Source organism: Merops nubicus, unplaced genomic scaffold (genome assembly GCF_000691845.1).
Source record: "Merops nubicus isolate BGI_N331 unplaced genomic scaffold, ASM69184v1 scaffold7838, whole genome shotgun sequence".
Taxonomy (NCBI): Eukaryota; Metazoa; Chordata; class Aves; order Coraciiformes; family Meropidae; genus Merops; species Merops nubicus.
Genome location: NW_008623562.1, coordinates 32,905 through 50,630, shown reverse-complemented (window position 1 = coordinate 50,630; position 17,726 = coordinate 32,905). Strand labels below are relative to the sequence as shown.

The 17,726-nt window shown below is 37.9% G+C and overlaps 1 protein-coding gene across 1 annotated transcript in view; it reads left to right on the top strand.

Annotated features, from left to right (window-relative positions):
• Positions 1-2,668: 2,668 nt before the first annotated feature.
• Positions 2,669-17,726, top strand: part of DLG5 (discs, large homolog 5 (Drosophila)) — a gene marked incomplete at its 5' end in the record, with an annotated part of 45,590 nt that continues 30,532 nt past the window's right edge. The window contains 8 exons of the mRNA XM_008945104.1: positions 2,669-2,928; positions 4,140-4,452; positions 8,927-9,157; positions 11,613-11,797; positions 12,437-12,562; positions 13,275-13,407; positions 16,318-16,445; positions 17,130-17,305. Of these exons, the coding sequence (XP_008943352.1) occupies positions 2,669-2,928; positions 4,140-4,452; positions 8,927-9,157; positions 11,613-11,797; positions 12,437-12,562; positions 13,275-13,407; positions 16,318-16,445; positions 17,130-17,305 (1,552 nt within the window). The remainder of the gene's footprint in view (positions 2,929-4,139; positions 4,453-8,926; positions 9,158-11,612; positions 11,798-12,436; positions 12,563-13,274; positions 13,408-16,317; positions 16,446-17,129; positions 17,306-17,726) is intronic.

Below are 17,726 nucleotides of genomic sequence, written 5' to 3'. Positions count from 1 at the left end.
CCAAGCCTCAAACCACAACACATGTGGAATGGTTACACGGAGTATCTTGGTTAACTGTTTGTAGGGTAATTCACAAAGCAGACTTGCAAGTCAAACATTAGGCTTCAGAAGTGAAACCTATGCAAACAAAAATAATTATTTGCTAGGGTAGGGGGGGCAAAGGTCAAAGGAAGCTGGATGAGCTGAATATGCTTTGGGAGGTGCTTGAGGGTTAGTGCAAAAAGGAGTGAAGACTTGCATTTCCTTTTGACTGCTTCCTCTAACACTATCTTGAGGGTCCTGCGGTAAGATGGTTTACTGACTTGGTTCAGAAGACAGCAGAAGTGGTTTGCTGTGTATTTTTGGGCAGTTAATCATTCTGTGCCTTGGCTTCCCAGTCTGCAGAGCAGGGATGTTAAACTTCCAAGAGAGGACTATTGTATTTTGAGGTTCTGTTGTGAAGCTTGAAGTTACCTGGCTGTACAGGATGAGGCTGAAGTATTGTCAGTATTTATTTAAAGAAATTCAGTCTTGGGTCAACACCATGATTGGACGTGTATATGATTCGCAGTGAGAAAGTTGTATAACCCCATTTCGCAGCATGTCAGAGTGAATCATGTTGTCTTGAAGGAGCACCAAGAGTGTCATCTTGTCTGTGTAATTTCTCATCTGAGTTAGCCTAACTCTCATCCTTCTGATATGTTTCATTGGCAGGCTGTAGCAAAACACATCTTGGTGGCCTCAGAGAGCAAAAACTTTTGACCTGGTCACTCTTTGTGTGGGACTATCATGGATTTACTGTGGAGCAGCTGACCATCTTTAAATTTCTGCGGCTCGCACATGGAGTTCCTTGTTGCCATGGCTGTCTTCCGTAGTGCAGCTGGGACTATTTACTTTTTCTCAGACAGGGATTTTGAATGAGAGACCTTTATTATGCTGCTTCCTGTTTATGGCATTTCTCTTCCTCTATCAAATCTCTGTTAGCAAGTTTATGTTGCATTCCATCCAGTTTCTATTATATTTGTCCTTCAGTTATTTAGTGAGTTTTCAGCAAGGACACATTCCATATATGCTTTAGATAGTGAGAAGTGATTTGGTTTTGTTTGAATTCTCGAATACTTCTTTCTTAAATCTGTTCTCTAAATTCTTTGGGAAGTACACTTCAGGAAAACGGCTCTCTTGAGTGGGTTTAAATCAACATGTAGTTATATATTACATATACCTGCAGTTCATCACGTGTTTACCTTAAGTGAAATGGTTCACAGAGACATGCTGGCTAACCGTGGGTCCAGCTCTGTGCAATGTATGCTGCTGAATCCACTGAGGATAGGGATGTGTGTGGAAATAGCCATGCCAGTGAGACTCTTGCCAAAGTACAGCCTTGTTCCAGGACGGCTTTATGAGCAGTAATCCACTGCTTTTACATGTCTTGTTTACTTAGAGACCAGTGTCAAGCTGAATAACTTTCTTTCTTGCCTGTGTAGAGGAGTGGTTTCCTGACACTGATGGCAGTTACCCACCACATAGTGGGCGAAGAGCAGGTGATTTCTTCTGCTCTTCTTTCCATTTGATCCGCAGGCATCCATTCTATGTTCAGGAACCAGTCCTTATTCTGCAAAGGAAGATGAGAAGCCAGTTTGTGCATGGAGTGGTGTTGCGTGATTTCATAGAATCATAGAATCCTTTAGTTTGGAAGAGACCTTTAAGATCATCAAGTCCAACCATTGAGCCAATAGGGCTCTAAAGTCCTCTGCTAAAACAGATCAGAATCTGTCAGGGCTGGAAGGGACTACAAGGGTCACCCAGTTCCAACCCCTCTGCCATGAGCAAGGACACCATTTCAACTTTTTGTGGAGTTCATGTTTTCTGTCTTTTTTTCCCCTTCTAATATTTTAATAATTTTTTATTTCAGATAGTTAGGGACATACCTTTGTACGCTAAAGTTAAGGTTATGGCACCTTGCTATGTAGCTTTCCTGTTTCTTCCAACCACTCCATCAAGGCCAAATTTCAATTTAAAAGACAAGAATGGAAAAAATGAGTATAACATTTAAAGGGGGCGGGGGGGGAAGGGGTGGAACTAAGGTCTCTTTTCAGGCACTTTTTTTGCCTTTTGATTAGAAAGGAGTAGATGTGCTGAAGCTCATTAGTGGTTTTCTGTTGGTATTTGTGGCTAGCCATTTTATCATCAGCTTTGCTATTTGCAACAAGATTCTTATGTTGATGGAAATGAATTTGAAACTAAGATTCAGGTCAGACTTTATTCATGTGTAAATGGATTTTTTCTCTTCCTGTTCACATTTTATAGATAGCTTTTGAAACACAGGCCCCTGTGGATAGTTCTCAGATGAAATATTGTATGAATATTAAAATATATGCCCGTGTGTGTAGTGTATTTAAGGTAGATTTTATTCCCTTGAAGTTTTAAATTATGTGCTTTGTTCATGGGGGATACCAGGCAATCAGTTATGAAGGCCACCTTGTGGTCGTTTCCTAAACAGCCTGTATCGTCCTGGTCATCAAAAAATGATTACCTCTTGCTAAAACAACAAAGCACTTTGAAAACAATGTCAGTTTAGTAGCTGTTCATAGCAATTACTACTAGAGAGAGATTTTCATGAAGTTGTACACTCTAAGCCGTGATAAAGCAGATTAAAAGCTGAGATTATTCACAGTTTCTGACTTTGCAGGTTATGAAGCAGAACGGATCATCAGAGATACTGAATAAACTTTATGATACAGCGATGGACAAGCTTGAGGGCGTGAAGAAGGATTACGATGCCCTGCGGAAGCGGTACAACGAGAAGATAGCAAGTCACAACACGGACCTGAGCCGCCTGGAGCAGGCCGAGGAGGAGAACAGGCGGCTTCAGAAACAGATTGACATGCTGATGAAGCAAAGGGACACAGCAATACATTTTCAGCAGCAATATTCATCCTCTCTTAGAAGGTATGATATCTCCTAGGAGGTTTTGATATCTTTCAGGTATTCCATATTCACAAATACTTTTGTAACTTTTCTTTCTAAAATTTTTCTGTAGTGTATGTTATCTGAAACTCTCTATATAAGATTTTCTGGAAGATCCTAGAAGGTGTAATGGGGATTTTTATTTGGAGAAACGGTGCTTTTTCTTGAGGAAAAGACTTCCCCAGTTAGGGTTTTAGAATTGTATGAGGAATTTTAATTAGTTTTTAGCTTATGTGTGAAAGGGTTATTCTATCTTTCAAGCTATGTTTATTCTTATTTGTAGACAGAGGAGTCAAATACAACCAAAGTTTTGTTAAGCCTCAGACTTAGTGTTCCAAACAAACTCCTCAATGAGTGGTGGGTCCATCTATATATATATTTATTTAAATATAAAAGCCCAAGTCAGTAAGAGGATATAATTTCTAGAAAGTGTTTAGCGAACAAAGATGGTCTCAAACATAAGTTAACTTCTCGTGCATGATATTAGAGTTGCAAACTATGTTGGACTCCAGGACAGAGCTTCAGGCTGGCAGCAGAGTACATTGGGTGCAGACATCTGGGAGTCTTGCTTCACTGAGAAGGCACTGCTGCTACAAGCAGCACAAGTGCCAAAACAAGGGCACAGACACTGTCACACGACACTTAAGCCTAAATGGTTACCTAAACAGGGTAGTAAGAATGCTACTATGCACAAGGGCTCCAAAGAGCATCCGTGGGCATGCTAAGAATGTTTTCACTGACGTGAGTTAGGGCTAATACACAACGCCCACAGACCAAAGCCAGAGAATGTTTTTTTTTTTTCCCCATTCATAGACTTATAGTATTTCAAAAAGGTGAGATTGAACAGAGCTCACCACAGTGAACGGTTAAACTTGTGATATTAGATAATGCCAATGTTTTACATGCCCGTTAGAAAAAAGTGTTATAAACTTATATTTAATAATTCTAAATAATTTCTAACAATTTTTGTTTCAGTTCCATGAAGAGTATCTCTAATATTCCTGAAGGTTCACTGATAGTCCTAAAGCAATAATTAGTTTAATTTCTATTTTGCAGCTCTGAGTACATTTCTAAGAAGTCCTCTGCAATTGTGTTTTACCATTGGATGCTTTTGGTTATCCAGACAAATCCTTAATGTATAAAAAAGGAAATGGAAGAACAAGTATCTTACTGGCATTTCTGCTTGGTTTTAGATTTGAATCAGTACATCAGGAACTAAGCAGTGCCACAGCACAAAACAAAGAGTTGCAGAGAGAGATGGAGAGATTACAGTCAGAGGTGACAAGGTTCAAAACGATGCAGCTGAAAGCAGCAAAGGATGCAGAAAAATACAAGGAAGAAAGGGATTCAGTTTTCAATGAATACCGCCTCATAATGAGTGAGAGAGATCAAGTAATCAAAGAGGTAGATAAACTTCAAACAGAGCTGGAGCTTGCAGAGTCCAAACTGAAGAACACTTCTTCTGAGAAGCGAGTGGCTAGTGAAGAAATGGAAGCTTTAAGACAGGTACTAACGTACCATTTTGATGGGGAAGGGAATTGAGTATACATTGATGCTAGAACCGGAAATGCATGTCTGATTAATGGAAAATAGGAACGCACTATAAAGAAGAAATTGTGCTTATGTTTTCCTGTAGCAGTTCTTTTTGCTATCAATTTATTAAACTTTCATGTTTGAATACAATGTGTCAGCTGAAGTTTGCTATTCACTTGACTTAATACTGTTGTACTGATAATAAATCCTTCCTTTACCGCATTATTCTTCTATGCCGTCTCAAGTAATGTTCTCTGTAACAATATGGCTCTAAACATTGATTATTTTTAACTTCTGGCGTCTACAGGAACCACTGGATACTACCTACAATGACTTAAGATGGTGCATGATAAAGTAGTCTCAAATATTTGTGCAAAGCCTGTGCTGACATGCATGTTCTTCCTCATTTGCCTTCCTTTTGCCTTTAAGTTAGAGTACATTTTGAAGACTTTTCTCTACAGTTCAGACATGCCTTAAAGTGTGTGAAACCAGGCCTTTGTACTTTTTGTCAGTCTGTTCCTGAAATGTTTACATCACAATTACATTATAATGAAGCTGTTAAGATTTTCAAAACACAGTTTGCTGCTCAGTTTCATTTCACCTGACATACATTCACTTGACCCTTTGGTTTGCAAATACTTAATTTAGCATGAAATACACATAAGCAAACGTGTTTCATTGCCTATAAATTTCATTTTACTTTTTTCACAACTTTACATCTGAACGAAGTGCCCTTTATGAAAAACTAAAGTCTGGAGCTTGTTTTGAATGCTTCAGGGACATAGTATGAATTGTGATGGCACAATGAATAATTTGCCAAAGTGGTTTAAGGGGCAGGAAATGAAAAATTTAAATACATGGGTATTCCCTCCTACCTAGATGACTTGAAAAGGCGTGTTTGAATAAGAACCAGAAAGGGCATAGGACTGGTGAGAGAGATGCTGACAGGGCATAGACATGCATTTTTTCTTAATCTCTGGAACTACAGAAGAAATAACAGCTTCTGTGATGTACCAACAGGTGTAAAATAGCAGTATTGCAAGGGTTTTTTGGTTGTTTCTGCTTTCCTTTACCATAGCTGTGACTCTCCTGCTTTTGAGCAGGTGTGTTGCTGTGTCACAGAGTACTGGCTTGCTGCAGCTACATTCAGTGCATTGAGGGATTTTCTAGTTCTGGCGAGGCAAATGTTTGAAATGTTGGAAAAAATTTATTGATAAGGTGGTACATTCACTTGAAGTAGTATCCTGAAATATGCCCCTACGTAAATGTGATTAATCCTGTCAGTTGGTCTAGTGCTTGCCAAAATGTCACTTAATGGTCTTTGCTTTCTTTATGATTTATAGCAGATTAAGTTCCCTATTGCATAGCACCCACTGTCTAATTGAAACAGCACTTGAATCCATTTAGGTAATTTTAAATGTAGTTTCTTCCCTGAAGTGTGTGTTTGCTAGTGCACCTTTTGTGTCCCAAACAAATGAAAAGGCAGATGAAATGGAGAAGAGGTTGATTTTTAAGCACTGTGTCATGACGGACTCGTAAGGGCAGTCCGTCAATTTCCTAGGCAGGTATTTAAGCTTTATTGGTCACATGTGCCCAAACATAATGGGTTAATTTACTTCAAAAATGTACTAATGGTCTTGGAATTTTTAGATGATAGAAGAAATCACAGGGTTTTGCATGTGGACAGTTTTGAATTAAGTTCTCTTGAGTTTGGTCATTCAAACCTTGGGATAAGTTACAGATTTCCCCGTTAGTTACAGATTTCCCCATCTACTTTCCTTCGTAGTATTTTTGTTTGCCATAATCTTTTGCTCCAGAAAATACCTAGAATGTAGTGCTTCATCTCAGTGCTAGCCAGCTTTCCCCTTTGTTTAACAGACTTGCTGTAGCTCATGCTTATTGCTCTTCATTCAAATGCAGGAAATTCCTTCAAACATAAGAATTCTTCAAAAATTCAGAATCATTCTTCAAACCAAACCACTCTAATGCTTCCAAACAGAAGTGTTATAGTCAGTTCCAGATGGCATGTTGCCCTGTGCTGTCGTGTTCTAATTCTGTGCAAATGTCACAGGAAAAGCATAGAGGTGAAGTTTTTTCTAGTGATCACTGCAGGCAATGTCTGCTCTTATTCATATAGTTTATATTGAGCATGCTGGAATAAACTATGGCGGTATCACAGAATGGTGGCAGTTGGAAGGGACCTCGGGAGATCATTTAGTCCAACTCCTCTGCCAAAGCAGTTCACGTAAGGCAGGTTACACAGGAACACATCCAGGTGGCTTTTGAAACTCTCCAGAGGAGGAGACTCTGCAACTGCTCTGCACTGTCTGTTCCAGGGTTCCATCACCCTCACAGTAAAGAAGGTTTTTCTGATGTTGAAGTGGAACTTCCTGTGTTCTAGTCTGTGCCCATTGCCCCTCATCCTATTGCTGGGCACCACTGAAAAGAGACTGGCCCCATCCTCTTGACACCCACCCTTCAGATATTTATAAACATCTATAAATCCCCTTTCAGCCTTCTCTTCTCCAGTTTAAACAGCCCCAGGTCTCTCAACTTTTCCTCGTAAGAGAGATGTTTCTGTCCCTTAGTCATCCTCAGAACCCTCTGATGGGCTCTCACCAGTAGTTCCCTGCCTCTCTTCAACTGGGGAGCCCAGAACTCACAGGACTTCAGGCATGTCCTCACCAGGGCAGGGTAGAGGGAGAGGAGAACCTCCCTCCACCTGCTGGTCACTCATCTTAATGCACCCCCAGGATACTACTGGCCTTCTTGGCTACAAGGGCACATTGCTGTCATCTAGTTAACTTGTCCACCAGGGCTCCCAGGTTCTTCTGCGTGGAGCTTCTTTTCCAGCAGGTCACCCCCTAACCTGTACTGGTACATGGGTTATTCCTCCCCCAGTGCAGGACTCTACACTTGCCCTTGTTGAATTTCAGGAGGTTCCTCTCTGCGTAACTCTCCAACCTGTCCAGGTCTTGTTGAACAGCAGCACAACCTTTTGGTGTATCAGCCACTCCTCTGAATTTCATGTCATATCATAGGTATTTTTTCCAGTCACCTTCAAGTACTCTCAATTCTTGTTTAAAGAAAGTCTTGCTGAGAATTTTCTTTCTGTCTTGATAATTGATGACTTAGCTGCATGTGGGAAAAGACTTAATGTTTTTGTGTAAGCTTTATACACACATTTGAAGGCATCTTTTATGCAGATGGTACCTAAGCTGTACAAAATGTTGTTTCCAGTACTAAAATTTGTATGCATCACCAGGTGGGTCAGGGGGTTTATGTCTTCAGAGGTCCTGATCAACAGCGTCTTTGGCTGATGTTGAAAAATCTTGTGTGCTGTGGTAATTGACATTCAGTGATAAGTTCACAAAGTTATTAATTCTAGTACTTGTCTGTTACTCTACAGCAAAAAATACCTCTTTCAGTATTGTTGTAGAACTGTTTTGGCAGCCTGGCTAGCCTTAATTAGCTGCTGTTTCTCAAAGACAATTATATTTGTATAGTAAAATGCAATTGTTATCCATGTTTTAAATACTCTTATTCCTTGCAAAATACAGATGGAAATAGAATGGCAGCCAGTGTATGACAGGGTGTCTTTCTGTCCTGAAGTACTTGACCCTTTCCTTCTTTCTGCTTTTGAGATGTCAACTATCTCTGATAATCTTTTTGAGATCAGAACATCAGTAGCTTCCAGCCAAGTGTTCCTGTGTGTAGAGTAACTTTGCAGCTTCCAGCTGAATGCTTCTAGAGAGTTGGACCAGATTAAAATTTAGTATTATGGAATTGTGCTGTTTCAGTGCCTCTCTCATTGGACAGACAGTCTAGCTTAAACTATTTAAAGAGCACAGATTGTATTTTAGAGCTCCATTTGCCTCATTTTCATTATGATGCAGTTGGATTGTTGCAGTTGAGTATACTGTTGTTCTGCTTTATGGCATACTGTGGTTTTAACTCTGAACTTTCTGTAGTTTGCACGTGGATAACTTACTGGCATAAGACTTTAACATCCCTTTAAAGCTTATGAGGAGTCTGTAAAATACTTGCATAGCTGGATTGTCTAAATTGTTTCAGTCCTATAAAGTCAAGACAATTATGAAAAAATACTGGTAATAGATTATCATTCGCCATATTTAAACCTTTTTTTAAAACCAAGTCTGAGTGGTTAATAACCATCCCTCATTTAAGTTCCTCAAAACTGCGGGCACTCTGAGATTTATGTTTCCTTTTGATGTAGCACTCTGCTCATGTGCTATATTTAATACCACATTTAATGTTATTTGTTAGTACTTACTTGTATGTCATGTGACCACAGACCTATTTTGCTCTCATTTTTTTTGTAATGTTAGTGGTAAACTTTTTAGGCTCTTAAGGTGTGTATCCAGTTGGAAAAATGAACCGTTTCCTTCTGTACTTAACCTACTCCAAACAATGTGTCTTGTTTTAGGAGCTAAACTCAGCTCTTGTGGAAAGAGATAGAGCAATTTGTGAGAGGAATGAGTTGCTGGAAAAATACTGCCATGAAGTGAAGGACAAAGCTGAGGCCCAGAAGGAACTTGACCAAGCTTGCAAGGATATAGAGACAGTGAAAGAAGAAAGAGATGTTGCCAGGAAAGAAAGAACAGAAGCTATCATCCAGAGAGACCATCTACTAAGGGAATATTATCAAGCCCGTCAGGTATTGCAAGTCTTCCCAGGTGCCTTTTTCTTTCTTACTTTCAAAGGGTCGGTAATTTTCAAGGATTAGTTAAAGGTCTAGGCAAATTTGGTATCTTCCCCCATTTCCCTGAATCACTTTACCTACATATAAATGCACATATGTTCTTCAAGACATAATGACAGAACTTATTGTTCTGTTGGAACAAGAAAGAACTGACAGAAAGAAATACTGTCATGCTTCATACTGAGTTTCTGTTGGTAAAAATAAATGGTAGAGGAAGTATTTTGATCCATCAGGTGGCTAGGCAGTTACTTACCTGCTGGTAGGCTTGTTGTCATCTATAACATATGTTGTTCATGCCTGTGACCTGCTCAGGATGTTAGCTGTTTCTAATACTTCAAAAAGGAAGTTAATTGAACTGTTATTGTTAATTTTCTAATCTGTATACATTCATAGTATAAATATGCTATTCTGACATTTCATGTCTCTGTGTGGGTAGTAACATTCTTACAATTCTGCAAACTTACTGATGCTCTTGTCTTGTGTGTGATACTAAATGTCAATCCACATACAACTGTAAATGCTTACTTATAAGGTGGTATGAAAATACATAGTATCACAACTCATGAAATAACTAAGGAATACAAAATTAGTTAATATTAAACTAGATATTTTTGGCTCTTTTCATTGAAATTGTATTCTCTTTTGAATACCAAACCTTTGCCAATACAAAAGAAGTTTTTAATCTTGCCCGTCACAATGATTTGCCAATCCCAAATGAGTCTTTGGGGAGGCAATTAAACTGTGGTTTCTGTTGTACTGGAAAGAAATTTTTCATTGTGTTTGGTTCTTTGTGGTCAAACCAGTGGGATTTTGGAAACTTACACTTTTCTCAGGGAAGTTTTCTCCTATGAAGATAGGCTGAGGGAGTTGGGGTTGTTCAGCCTGGAGAAGAGGAAGCTCCAGGAGGACCTTACAGCAACTTTTCAGTACCTGAAAGGGGCCTACAAGAAATTAGGGGAGGGACTATTCACAAGGGTTTGTAATGACAGGAGAAGGGATAGTGGCTTTAAGCTAGAAAAGGGTAGATTTAGGTTACATGTTAGGAAAAAGTTCTTTAATAGAGTGATAGATACGTGTGATAGATCACTGGTATAGGTTGGCCAGACAGGTGGTGGAGGTCCCAACCATGGAGACATTCAAGGTCAGGCTAGATGAGGCTCTGAGCAGTTTGACCTAGTTGGAGATGTCCCTGCTTATTGCAGGTGGGTTGGACTAGGTGACCTTTAGGGGTCCCTTCCATTATATGATTCTATAATTCTAATCTGTAAGCTGGGAAAGTTCGGGTGAACTTGTCTGTGACCTGCTGAGATGCTCATCCTTTGCAGATTCTGAATCAGAATTGACATTTCAAATACAAATGTTTGCTTGTTCAACAGAGTAGGTTTTGTGATTGTTTTTCCTGCTAGTGGACTGGAGGAGAAGACAGTGATCCTTAGAAATGAAAGAGACAATCAAAAGGCCAAACATGACTCTTTGTAGCCTGTGTTTCATTTTATTGCAGTTTTTATTTTTTTGTGTTTAGGTAAGAATGTAAACCTGGAGTTTAAAGTTCATTTTGCTCTTCTCTTGTATTTTTTAATATATTTTTGAATACTATAACTCATTTAGAGGGGAAAAAAACCCAAACCCTTTAATGTGTATTAGTCACGACGCAGTAGTGTCTCTCTAGTATACATGTATTCAGGTCTTAAAAATATTCTTCCAAAGTTTAGTCTTTAATCAAATGACTGGTCTAGTCAGATTTGTTAGATTGAAGTATATTTTTGAAAGTAACTACAGAGCTGTTTGAAGCCTATGGCAATGAGTGCTTCTGGTGGGCTGCACAGTTGCAGTTGGCTTGTATTTGTGGTGCTGCAAGTTTCTTGTTCAAAATAGAGACTGTTAGAGGAACAAGTTTATTTAAGAAGAAACTAATTCTTATCTAAAAGAAGAAAAAAACCTTTTTTTGTAGTTCTATTGCTCTGCTTTGGAGCTAAGGGACCTGTGTGAACCATAAGTCTCTGTATGCTTAGTTGTCCCAGAGTAAATAGTAGACATTAATGTGGGAAATCTGTGTTGTAACTGCATATAATAGTGTTTTTGATTTCTATATATGCTTGAACGTTTTTCTTCTGTCTGCTAAGCAGGGCAAGATAGCAGCATGGAATGCTGTCTCTGAAATACAAAATATTCACAGATGTTATTTCGAAGTGAGGATTCTTATTCATGTAGATTTTATGTGCCACTGAATGAAATACATTACAGCAGTTTTTATCTTTTCCCCCAAAAGTTGCCATGGATACAAGTGAACATCTTCCATGAAAACATGAGAATTGAATACATCAGGCAACTCACATATAGTAAAAGCTATTTGTGTATACTTGCCTAAAAATTGTACCTAAAATACTTATCTATGTTTCTTAATTCCTAGATACAAGATTCTGCTACCCTAGACATAGAAAGAGCAAACAAAGAAATTGAAATGCTTCGGAAACAATATGAGGCAATGTCACAAGAACTAAAAGAAGCTGTCCAGGAAGCAGAAGTAGCCAAGTGTAGGAGAGATTGGGCCTTCCAAGAGCGGGATAAGATTGTTGCAGAAAGGGAGAGTATACGGTAATCGAATGTTAGATCTTACATGAGTGATCTTTGTAACTGCTTGTGTGCAGTTGATGCGGTTCTAGGACTGCTGGATTCTGCTAGTACTTTCTTCAACTTCTGCATTGGAGGTCACAGGGTAGTTTTGGTTCTGTTTTTTAAAGTTGAGGGCACCTTACAGGATACTTTGCTTTTTCTGTGCTTTCATGCCTATAATATGTCTCTAGTAAATACCACAGAGCCTAACAGCACTGCCATGTAGGGACAACAAATTTCACATTCTTTTAGGCATGATATAACTAATCCTGCTAGAGCTGTAGTCCTGCAAATAATTCTTTACCTGTAGGAACATTTTGCAAAAAGTACCTAACATACCTGCTACTAAGTAAGGAACTGAGGGAAAATAGTGAGACATTTTTTCTGATAGTTTAAAGAAAAGTAAAAATAAAGTTTTGAAAGGGATGAACAAAGTTATCTGTTCTGTTAACAAGCTTTTCCTTAAGACCTAGCATATGTGATTTTTTTTCTTTTTTTCATTTTTAGGGAGAGATCTTGTGAAACTTCTTTAAAATTTTGCATTAACTGTACAATGTGGTAAAACTAGTTTGTTACTTTCGTAGGATTTTAAGTAACTAAATGGAGACTTTGTTTTTGAAGGACTTTGTGTGACAACTTAAGGAGGGAGAGAGACCGGGCTGTGAGCGACTTGGCTGAAGCTCTTCGCAACCTGGATGACATGAGAAAGCAGAAAAACGATGCGGTTCGTGAACTGAAGGAGCTCAAGTATGTTAGAGGAATGATCCAGCTGTGTGAAAGTGTGTGATAAAAACTTAGGCTTGTTAGCTGTGTTTGCAAGTGAACCGTGTGTTACAGCTGTGGGTAGCAGGTACCCGTACCGTGTGTAGAAGGACTGGCTGTATTCTTTGTTACCATGGAAATTATTGTGGTGGTCAGGATCCTAAGTTGTCCTTTCTTAACCTTTTTGTCCTGTTAATGAGACATATTCTAAGCTTTGTATTGAAAAACACTTGGGCAATGTGGGATTCTTGCACTGAAGTCAGATAAACTGCAATTTAGTTCCTTCCAACTGTATTCTCACTAGTTTATGAATACAAGGAAGATGTGCATCATCTCAATGGGTTGTGGAAGAGGTTTTGTTGTTGATATATATCATGCCTCACTTGTCCTGAGCATACTGATGCAGCTTATCTGACAGTAAATTTAAATGCTTTTTGAAAGATGTTAGAAACGTAGTTGTGTGCTTCAATCGTGTAAAGAAAAAAAAGTAAGACTATGTTAGGACAATATATGGAAAAGGAAAGTCAATTTGATAGCAGCCCAAGAATATTGGAAAGATGGAAGGATGGGGCAAATTTTTGGCACAGCTTGGATTTTTGATTTAGAAAAAAAAATACAAGGTATCTCATGATGATAACATTATGTATCGGTTTATTTAAAAGGGTTGTCTGTGTCTATAAATAATTACTTCCTTTAGGGAGAAGATGGAGAACCAGTTGGAAAAAGAGGCCAGATTTCGGCAGTTGATGGCCCATAGTTCCCATGACTCAGCCATAGACACAGATTCTCTGGAATGGGAAACAGAAGTGGTTGAATTTGAAAAAGACAGAGTGAGTAAAAAACATGAACTGCATTCTCATGTATTGGATGGCTTTGAAGTCACTTATAACATCTTGATACTAGGTCTGATTGAAAGTAGCTCTTAATCTGTGGTGGTTTTTTTTTCTACTTCTTTACTGTTGTTGTGTGTGGCAGCACACACACATTTGCAGTAAGTGCAATAACATCTAAAAGAAAGTAGTTGACAAAACCAAGCTGTTATATACAGCCTTGTATTTTTCTTCATATAAATTATAAATAGAAGTCATTGCTCCATCTGGTCTTGTGGGGTAGCCAGGTCCATGGACTATAAAAGAAAATATTGAAGTTGATCTTAAAGTTAAGTGGTTCATTGCAGAAATGGCAGTGCTAAGGCAACCAAAACTAGAGATGCGATGGAAAGGCTGACATCAAAGAGGCCAGTCCTCTGCTCTTACAGGCAACATCACTTATAATCTATGCATAAAATAGTTACTCTTTTACATAAAGTTATTTCTCCTACTTTTGCTAACATGGTTAGGAAATGAAAAACATTAAAACTATTTATTCGTCATAAGCGTACATTTTAGGGCAACGTTACCCTTCATCTTAAAAATCTGGGATGAAAGGAGATGCTCATCAGACTTGCTTGTCTACAGAGACAGTTAAATCCCTTTTCCATTTGGGCACATTAAATAAAGTTCTTGTCTTTAGCTTTCCAGATAACCTCTATATTCTTTTGTTATCCTAGTAGTGCTTTCCTCCATTTAATTTTATTTTTCTTCATTACTGTTTAGAATTTTTATTTCACTGCTTTGTTTACAAGTCTTATATTCTGTTCTATTTCAAATTTTTAGCTGACACATCACATCATTTGCTAATAGTAATTTTTTTGACTGCATAGATCACACAAGTGGTCTTCCAGGTTGTTTCACTTATAACAGCTTCTGCATAGACCAGAATTTCTTTCTTATTCCTGAATGACAAAGTTTGTGATGCAATGCTGTCATATTAAATCCCTTTTATCTACTGTGATATTATTTGTGGATCATCTTTTTTTAAGCTCCTCCAATCTCTCTGTGTTCTGACAGTGCATCCCAACAAAACAACTAATACGTTTCTTTTTTGACACTAAAAATATTATTTAGTATTATTATATGTTGGAATATTTAGATTGAAAACACTATATGAACTGAGTACCGATGCTGATCCATCAGGCCATTCTTTCTAGGGTGTCAATTCCCCTTTCATCATGCTTTTTCATGTCTTTTGGCCAGCTCCTTCATCATCCGATTTTTGTGCATTGCCATCTCCTCCATTTTAATTGATAACTAATGATTTTCCTTTTCCTTTGTCTGTCAAATCAATTAGCAAGTCTGGCATATCCCATACTTCTGGTAAAAAACATTGCGATCTGACCAATTTTCTATTAATGTGCAGATATTTAGTTATTCTAACTTCAAAGATAGTTCTGAATGTTTGCATTACTGAGATCAGTAGACTTAGATTTATTTTGTTTTGATTTTGAAGACTGTAAACTTTGTTATTTGATGTTTCCTTTCTGAAACAAAGGGATTACACTTGCTGCTGTCAAATTATAGTAATAATATTGTGCCAACCTTGATTAGGTATATGGAAAAATCCTTGCTGAGCTATCAGCATTTGAATTCCAAGATGGAGATTATACATTTGAATACATTTAAATCCTTTTGTTTTTGCTTCAGCTTCGCCTGCCTGTTTAAGCTGTTGTTCTATATAACTGCTCAGCTCAAAACTCTTCAGCTCTGAGGCTGTGAAATGATACTGTGATCTCCACTCAATCTTTATTTTGTGGCAGCCTTATACTCTTCCCTATGAACTTTTCATTTACATAGAGCATTTTTAAGAATTGTAAGGATTTTAGTATATTTTTTCAGGTTTAGGTCAATTTAATTTCTAGTAAATGTTCATAATTTTGCATGGTTCATCCTTAGCTCTTAGTCTTAGGAGTCTTTAGTCTAGTCCAGGCATCTTAGTCTCCTTTAGGACTTTATTCTCTTCCAGTTTTAGTCATCAACCCATGTCTAGAACAATGCCATACACATCATGATTTAATCTTACTTAATTTTTGCATGTTGGATTTTAAATTTCAAGCATCATCTCCCTTCAGTATGCTGACATGGTTGGTCCAGTTGATTTCAAGTGGAGTTCTCTAATTTTTATAAGTGTACTTTCTAACATGGAAAGTAGGAATGATAAATTAGTTTGTGTTCAGTTGGTCCCAGTTTATTTTTTTTTAAACCAGGATTTTTACAGTGACCTTGCCATTTACCAAAGCATTTCCCTGTTAGGTTCAATGTTTGGTTCGTTATAGATGTGTATCACATTTCACGTTGAGGGTGATGTTTTTGGGCCGAGGTTTGTAGAATATCACTTCTAATCTGTGTTTAGAAAATATCCCCCATAATGGTAGAAATTTCTTTCTTGTTTACTTCTAGCCTTTAGCCGTAGCAAAGCAGATGGTTTTTTTTTGAGTTTATTACTAAGACATACTGCTTGTTTACTTACCTTCACATTTAATTTTTTTCCGCCAAGTAATGCCCATTCTTGGGGAACATATCTTTGTTCTCGCATTAGACATCCAGTGTTATACCTTAAAACAGGTTATATATGTCTGAACATGCTTTCTCATGTTCTTTTCTACTTTCCTGTTCTTGTAAGTTCCACTTCTGCATTGTTTCAGCCTTAATCTGAGAGGGAAGCATTGTTCTAATGCCAGAGGGTAGCTAACAACTAATGGAATTAGGAGCTTATATATTTGAAATACAAAATATGAAAACTTGCATAGAACATGTACCCTGTAAATGTAAGAGCATAGTATAAACATGCAGTAATGCCTCTTGCTAACAGACAGGGCCACAATGGTTGCCAGTGCAGTTGAGTCACTTGTTAATATTTGTTAGGATGATATGGACTTGAAAGCACTTGGTTTTGATGTGGCAGAAGGCGTAAATGAACCGTACCTCCCTGGAGACTGTGGGATCTTTGTTACCAAAGTAGACAAAGGAAGTATCGCTGACGGTCGATTAAGGTAGGATTTGACTTTGGAATATACTTGGGTTTTGTTGATCATAATGGACTAAGTATGAGCATATTGTAAATTATATTCAATTTTTCCCATTTTTTTTAAAGTTCTTTTTGCCATTGGTCATTTGTATATTATTAATGTTGTTTGGGAAATCACACTGAGAAGACTAATGCCTAAAAGCATTACAGAAATAAAATGCTGTTTGACGCATCACTTAAAAAACAAGCAGTTTTTAAAGGTTCTTTTGTTTCCTTGCCTCACCTACTCTGTTTATTATCTCCTCAAACTTTGGTCTGTGTATTTAAACTTCGGGAAGGACATGAGGGTGAGCTATTGGTGGAGGGCAAGGGGAAAGGGAGAGTAGAGCAATCAACAATTCAAGAACTATTCCTGTTCTTCGTATTGATAGTTTTAATAACTTTCCTCTGTCCAAATAGTTGCTTTTGAATGAGTAGTCATAGTGATTTGAGGATATAGTTCAGATAGTGAAGTGCAGGCTAGAAGTCCTTGTATTCATTTAGCTGCAATTCAATGTTTTTTTTTCAGGAATGGAGAACTCCAGATAATTAAGGGTTACTGTATTGAGATCAGCTCAGTTGCATCCCTTTTCATGGATGTTAATTTATGTCCTGTGTCCAGCAAAGTACACTTACAACACTGACGTGCTTATTTCTGTTTATCTACCAGAGTCAATGATTGGTTGCTGAAGATAAATGATGTGGACCTTACTAATAAGGATAAAAAACAAGTTATAAAAGCTGTTCTAAATGGAGGAGGTGTAATTAACATGGTGGTTCGAAGAAGGAAGTCCTTAGGTGGGCGAGTGATAACACCTCTTCACATCAATGTTTCTGGACATAAAGGTAATGCCTACAAAGGATGTATGTAAATGTGTTTGTCCAGCGAAAAATGGCTTAACATAAAGGTACATATTCTGAGCCTTTGCTTAAATCCCACTTAAACTGTTAATTCTTCCTAATTAGGGAATTTCATTAATTGCTTTTAGTAAACTAAGAATGCTAATAATGATAATTTTATTCTGTAAGTACAGCTTTACTTTTTTGGTTTTGGATGGGTCTTGGGGTTGTTCTGTTGGTTTTTTTTTAATACTTAGTTCTAGTTAGCTGCCTGTCTGGAGCATTACTGGGAGTCTAAACAAGACTGTTAAACCCATCAGTCATCCCAGCTTTGTATGATTGTATTCAATTTTGCAATATCCAAAATCCCTACTTGCACCCACTGTGTTCTTATTTCTTAAAAAGGGTTCTCAGAAATTGAAATTCA